The following is a 7,647-nucleotide window of genomic DNA, read 5'->3' as shown; positions in this document are numbered from 1 at the left end:
GTGAATTCTGAACCACAATGTGTGTGCTTCCCACAAAAGAAAGGAAAAACTAATGTACTATAAATGATGCATCATGGTGGCATCCAAACAAGCAAAAACTCCACTTAACTCCTGCCTTGCCTCTGTAGTTCCATAAGTATGTTTTGCATCAGAATTACTACCCCGGTGTTAACATCCCGAATTTAGCGACACATTACGGTCGAATATCATCAATTATATTCACAACTACAATGGAATATAAGTGTTTCCCTAAACTGAAGAAACGTCAAGTCTTGGCATAATTAACAATTTAACATTACAGCAAATATTCCTATAAAGCTTATAAAAACGCATATATGTAGATCCTTAATTGTTAATGTGCTAAACCAGTACTATTAGAGCAAATATTCCTATAAGTGAAGCTGCAATTGATGCATGTGGACTGAGATTCCAAAAGTTCCAGTATATGTTAGGGAGATCTCTATGTTAGACGTTCAACAAGAGTATGTGTTTTGATATGTTAGATATTCAACAGGAGAGTGTGACTAGCTATGCTCCTGGAGTTCACAGTCCGCTCTCAGAGAATCTGAGTCAGGTTGTGTGTTCCCCATATCTCTGGTCTTGTGCAGAAGAAATGTCCCCGCAACAATCGTCACAAACCCACACACCTCACTTGCTATCTGTGTTGCATTCTGAGAGTCCCAGTCCTGCGATAGTAAAGTAGCAACCATCAAATGCTATCTAGTCGCATTCATAAGTCAATACTACGTACCAATTTATTCAAGTCCTTAATATGATAGAGGATTTACAAAGGAATTTCGAGTCAATATCACTAGTTCATAGTGCTGCATTTCAGAATGGTTATGTAGTATCGTAGTGAACACATTTTCAAATAGGAATTCATGTGAAACTTCCATATCTTGTCTTCATGAAATGGGAAAATGGCTAACTAGAAAATTTTGCATTCATGAAACTGCTAAAAACTATTGCATTCATGAAACTACAAAAGGAAACGATATGTGCATCACCTTGTACATGATCATGTTCGCAAGAATAGTAAGAATGGTGAACATCACATAATATACAGGCGCGACCACAGCTGTATTGAATGAATCCAAGGCCTGAAAATAACACAAGGGAAAAGTTGTTGTTGCAAATATATTGTAACGCCGTGCTCGAAAGATGCAAATTACTCACATATATCAGCAAATGTAAAACTAAAGCAAGTAGAACTTGTGAGATTCTTACAGAAGCACTAAGCCTTTCATCACAAGTGCTAAAGAAGCTATGAAAACTTCTAGCTCACAAATGTGCGCTAAAAAAGCTTTAACTCAAATCAGTATGTTCTATAATCATTTCTTTTATGCAACACAAACTTTAGAATGCTTAGACGTCTGCAATGAGATATTTCAGACGAGGTAAGAGCAGTATATTGTGCACACCATTCAGAGATGGGATTTGTTGCCGCAAAGTGCAAGGTTCAGTACACTACTTGTACTTTCCTTTAAAAAAGTACGGTGCTTGTACACTCATCAGTAGAGTACTACTTTCCAAATAATTACCATTTTACAAACAGGAGAACTGCAAAATTGATGTCTGAGATTGTAGACATGCTTAAAAAGATTGCTAAGCATCAAACTTTACTTCTCAGAAAATGTCCTGGGTGAATGGCAATCGGCAAGCATCCTTTGTTAACAGACCTATTACCATGGGAATTACAACCATTGCACATTCAATGTAGTTTGGGATGCAAGCAGGAGCCTACATACACCAGCATACAAGTATAATAAAAGTCAACCCAGTATAGCTTTTATTTTAGATCCACATAGGACTGACTTTTGATATACTTGTATGTGGGCTTCGTGGAATGCCCGCTTGCATCCTTCGGTTTGTCTGTAGTTGTTCTAGTGATAAGAATATTGGCAATTCCATTTCAAATTTTTTTTGCGGAATACTGTAGGTTAGGCCCTGAAGTAATGCAATTCATATGTATGGCAGTATACTTCAGTTGATTGAATATGACGGGAGAGCTTACCTTGTTTAAATAATTCAGCTGCACTAAACAGCATATAATCACAACAGAAATAAAGAACCATGTTTGGATGTAGACAAATTGGTTCACTCCGTTAAATGAGAGCTTTAAAGCAATGGCCACTGCTTTAACACTGATAACCTGTTCCAAATATAGCACTTCATCAGGGCGTTCTAAATCAATTTGAACAGCTCAAGTCCTGGTATGATGTATTGTAAACCTACCGTAAGAGACCCAAATAGTGAACATATTGCAACATACGCGAGCATTTTTCTTTGCTCGGTATGGTGAACAACCCAGAACATTAAAACAAGTGCAAGAGCTACAGCCAAGCAAGAATAGACTATGAAACCTGCCAGCACAGATTATAGTTGTGTGTCAAAAATGGATTTGATAACATAAATATTATACTGAAAAAGTGGGATAGAAAACATAGCCACAAACATAAAGACTGTTGCACAAAGGGAAACAACTTCCCTCAGATACTTTCTTGGTGGTGTAACACCATATACTTTTTACGGATGTATTCCCACAGATATAGTGCATATAAACATAGATGGTATTAAATCCAGTAGAATGACACAGCATGTCTTGTCCACAAAAACAAGTAACGAATTGAAACTGTTAACTTAGAAACTTATTCCTGTATGTAGCATTTTGTTTCTTAAAGCCAATGCAGTAGCACTGCCATCCATTAAAAGAATGAACAATAGCAAACACTACAAGGGACCAAGCACAAAAGGAGCGGCTAACAGAAGGATATTCTTTTTGTTGAATTATATAGCCAAGATATTCCTGAGACCTACTTGGGAAAAATATGAAACTAACTGGAAAACTCTGGTGAAAGTTAGAAAATATTACTGCATACTCCCTCCGCCCGGAAAAACTTGTCCCAAGCTTTTCCATCAAATAGATGTATCTAGCACTAACTTGGTGCTAGATACATCCATTTAAGGGACAAATTTTTTTGGACGGAGGGAGTATGATGGTAAATTGGCTATAAAGCAAACTATATTATTAAGGACACATGGTCACAATGAACATTCATTCAAAGGGAAACTAAGACAAATAGCAGCTAGAATTATTTAAGGACTTGAAAAGAGATACCTGGTTCAGTTGCGAGTTGCCATATTTCGCTAACTGAATCAATCCTTCTTTCCATCGGGGCATGCAAAACTATATCAACTGAACCAACAACACATAATGCACAACCAACCACGCCAAACATATGCAACCTCTCATTCAAAATGAAGTGTGCTAGCACTGCGCTGCATGAACAAAAGAGAATTAAGGAAACATTCTACTATCAGTTCACCGGAATTGTGGCTTAGAAAGGATGGCATGTGGAAAACCTAAATATGATGCTCAATGCTCCCAGAGGAGTAACAAGTATTGCTGGCGCAAATGCATATGCAGCAAAATTGGCCACCTCGCCCAGAATCACTGCAAGAAATAATAGAGCGATAAACATTACTTCGAGCCTACATCATATCAGAAAATATTGTTCATTCCAAATAAAACTATAGTAAAACTAGGTTCCTGTGTTCTAGTATTGTGAGGAGGTGATCCATCCTTCTTCTCATAAATGGTATAAGCACGGACACTATCCGTACCTGACATCTAATGCCCGATGTAAAAACTACCAAACTACACATCTATTCGAAGATATTTGTGTGGGAACAAAAGTCAGTTTTTTCGTGGGGTATTGCCCCACAAAGAAAAGACAATTGGGTTAGTATCTCTACTGAGTGCCTTTGCTGTAACGCCAACGCATAAAAAAACAACTCAATGTAAGTGATACTTACTAGTTACCATTCCTATCCACCATAACGGTTCATACAAGTATGAGTAGCCTCCAGAACCTATAAATCATGAGGATAAAAAACGTAGATTAATTACTAATGGATTAAATGCAGAATAAATATTAAAACTTTATCATTAAATCACCTTGTATGCGAGAAAAAAATATTGAAATAGATATAGGAGGGAGGCACAACCTGCTCTTACCCCAACGTCCCCAGCTTTCTTCAGGCCAATCTTCTTGATCACAAAGCTAGATCCAATAAAAGCACTTGATGATGTGGCTAATGCAAAGCCCCTTAAATTGTCTAGAGACATCACCATGTTTGGCAGTCTATTGGCAATCAACTACAAAATTCAACACGTATCCTACATAAGAAATAGGTTTACATTTGTTAAACCATTTATAAATGTTCAAATTGAACGTATTCACTAGAACACTAGGACCTTGTGTTCTTTTAATTGGGATTTTCAGGAACAGGTCCATATAGAAATGTAGAAGATCACGATGAGATATTATGAGAATTAACAGATATGCATCCAAAGTCTTAAAACTATAAGTAAAGTAATCAGAAACTGTGGGCTGTCACAAAAATCGCAACACTAAGATGGCAATACAAGAACAATACGCAACCTGCTACTGATAGAGAACCTGGCGTCCTCAAGAAGTTGTTTCAGTTTTTCGCTATTTCAGAAAAGTATTGGGATAAAATGGCAGCTCCAGCTCACGTATGTATATAGCCTAGAAGAGAAACTCGTACATGCAAATGGAAACGTCCAGGCATAAAAAAAAAAATCCTACACATAAAGGCAAATGAAATGACTGTTTGTACAACGACGTAACCAATCCAAAGGAGGCAAACCATCATTCACACCAAATGTCTTGTGTCGAACTTTGTAAAAAGAAGTATAAAGACTGAAAGACATACACAATGTAGTATAGGGGCGGCAAACCATCCTAATCACTCAAAGGAACCAGGACAACAAAAGTAAAGGTACTCCACTAATTTGCTGAACCTTAGTTGCAGGACTACTTAGTTGTACCACCAGAAATTCTCAAAACGGGGTTCCAGATTTTGAACAGGAGTGCGGCACACACAAATCATGAGAATATGATTCGTTTCTACTTGGAAGCCACGTACAGTATGTTTCACGCCATTCACGGGTGCTTTTTTGTTCCTGGACAGGAGGGGCGGATTTAGTGTGCGGAGACGTGGGTTCAGTTGAACCCCAAAACGTTCAGCCTAACTGACACCGATCGAGATCGATTTGCGCTCTCCGGAAGTAAGTACGTAGGCAATCTAACTAGATGAGTACCCAAAGGAAGCTAGGGTTCCTTACCGAGAAAAGGTGAAACCGATCCGAGCCCGTGCGGAGCCGCCGCCGCCGCCGCCGGACCCCGCGACGAGAGATGATTCGGCGGAAGGTGGCGGCTGGGAGTTGCCGTGTCCAGTCGCCGGCACCGCTGACGGTGGGGCGCAACTGATTTACGACTGGGGATTTGGTGTGGTGTGGTCTGGTGTGGGGAGTTGGCGGAGAGGATGAGCAGCGTGGGGAGGGAGGAATCGAAGAACCGTCGGGCGTCGGGCGGCTCCTCCACGTTCGCTGGAACGGCTCCCGCAGCCCATGCAGAAAGAGGAAAGCGGGCCCGGTACTCGATAGCCAGCTGTACTGCTCTACGAGTACGAGGAAAATTGAAACGAAATAAACCTCAAACTTTAAGTGTGAGCTGTCACGTGTAATCACGCTCACGCAGAAGATTAACTTCGCCCATTTATTCGTGCCAAAAAAGATCCGGCTAGCCATGCATGGTGACCGCCGGAAGGCTCTGTATTTCCAATTCTGAAAGAAATGCTCTATAGCGAGCTGGGTCTAATCAGTTGCTGAGAGAATCTACACCCAGGCTCCACAAATACGATAAATACCCTTTGATTTTCGGGTGTATATGCATCCCATATGAAAAAATGAATGATAATTCAAGAAAAAAGTCAAAAATGTTTGAAAGTTTCTTTTACAATAAACTTGACTTTCTTTTGCACTAGTAGTATATAATTTTTTACCAAGAAAAAACCAGCATTGACTTCAGGGCAAAAAGAAATTCATTTTCTGTTATAGCTCACTATTCACACTATTTTGACCAAAATTTTTGTCTTTTTAAAAATAAGTCAAAGATATTTTTTTCTGGAATTTCTTTTACCAGTACAATGGAAGGTCAATTTTGTTTCAAAAAATATTTTCAGAATTTATTGACTTTTTGTTTAATTTCTATTTTTTCCCATATAGGGGGTATATACATCCATAGACCAAAAGTTCCCCTCCCCTCAAATGGTCCGTACTTTCGGGAGAACGGTCTAGTGAGTGACAGGTCAAAGAGTCGTGACCCATGCAGGCTTCTCAGACCAGCCATATATGTCCTGGCTGACCGGCACCTCTATATCCAGCTCATATCGGGAACATGTATGAGGAGGCCCGGTCATGCCCGGATGCGTACACCACGTCAGACTGACGAGTGTGACCCGCTTGACACATGTTGAAACCCATCGGTCTGATGAGGACGCATTCGTGTTGCCCCTCTAGCATGTCGCCCAAAGGGCTTAATCTGGCCATTCACTAATGGAAAAGGCCTATAGGTGGCCTCAAATTAGTGGCCGGCATAGGTAGTCACCCTTCATTGCTATTTTGGAAACGCAACAGTAGCGGGTAGCAAAACGTACCCGTCACTGTTGTTAGCCTAGCAGAGGTGGGCGAGTATAAAAACCCGCCACAAGTGAACTCTCCCAAATTTGCATGCATAATGAAAGTGAGCATTGGCGGGCAAGGATGGAAACCCGCCACTAGTACGGAGGGTATCAATGGCGGGCCCTAGCTATGCCCGCCACAGATAAATTGGGGAGACCCGCGTCAAAAATAAATTTTATATATCCAGAAGTTAGCAGTGGCAGGCAATACTTATGCTCGCCATAGATTAAAAATGTGGTGACCCGTGCAAAAAAATATCCAGAAGTTAGCAGTGGCGGGTACATTGAAGTGCCCGCCATATGTAAAGCTACTTCGGGCGTGAGTGTCCTGTTTGTACATGATGTGCATCAAGTTTTTGTCGTAACAATTTTAAATATTTACAACACCCTACAGGTGTCCAATGAAGACACCATACAAAGTTTCAAACATTTTCGAGCTCGTGAAATCTCTACTGCTAAAGGGGGAGTTGGTAGTTTCTCCTCACCGGTTTTATTTTCGTCTGGTTTAATTTCGCCTCACCTCCCACCATCCTTTCACTAGATTTTTCTCCCTCCCATTAAACCAGTGAGATCTTGTTTCATGCTTGCTTTGACAGGTGCGGATTAAATTCAATCATGGAAATAATATGTAATTAAGAATCCAGAGATTAAACCGTATATGTGAGATCACCTTCCTAAAAGGTAGACATGATATTTTTCTCGATAACCTTCCCAAAAATCAGATATTCCTCAATAAAAAATTCCTAACCCCGCACACTATACCATTTATTACTATTATTATCTCTACTATTATGTCACAATGAAAACTTATCTAATATAACAAAAATAACATATTTTTTTTCTTACCGTACCAAATCATACATATATTTTGATCTTAGAAAAATCATATATGTCTCTACTATTAAAGGGGAGTTGGTAGGCGGCATTCGCCCGCCCCTTGGAGGGACGCCATGGCTGGACCTAACGCTAGCACCATGCTCGAGAATCCAGGGCATGGAGCATAGTGTCGAGGATGGCCGTGGCGGCAATTGTGTTGTCGGACCTCCACGTATAGGCGTTCGTGTACACGATCATATTATATTTCTTAATCATACATAG

The 7,647-nt window shown here is 40.1% G+C and overlaps 1 protein-coding gene across 1 annotated transcript; it reads right to left on the bottom strand.

Moving 5' to 3' along the window:
• Positions 1-240: 240 nt before the first annotated feature.
• LOC119359465 (probable magnesium transporter NIPA2) lies at positions 241-5,215 on the bottom strand. Its single transcript, XM_037625645.1, has 9 exons — positions 5,153-5,215; positions 4,009-4,180; positions 3,817-3,873; positions 3,364-3,454; positions 3,119-3,279; positions 2,236-2,363; positions 2,015-2,152; positions 1,008-1,100; positions 241-686 (listed from the first exon to the last, which is right to left on the bottom strand). Exons 2-9 carry the CDS (start codon positions 4,133-4,135, stop codon positions 525-527), a joined length of 957 nt encoding a protein of 318 aa, XP_037481542.1. The 5' UTR covers positions 4,136-4,180; positions 5,153-5,215; the 3' UTR covers positions 241-524.
• Positions 5,216-7,647: the final 2,432 nt, after the last annotated feature.

This window comes from Triticum dicoccoides, chromosome 2A, assembly GCF_002162155.2.
Source record: "Triticum dicoccoides isolate Atlit2015 ecotype Zavitan chromosome 2A, WEW_v2.0, whole genome shotgun sequence".
Taxonomy (NCBI): domain Eukaryota; kingdom Viridiplantae; phylum Streptophyta; class Magnoliopsida; order Poales; family Poaceae; genus Triticum; species Triticum dicoccoides.
Note: the sequence above shows the minus strand (reverse complement) of the source record. Positions and strands in the feature narration are given on the sequence as shown.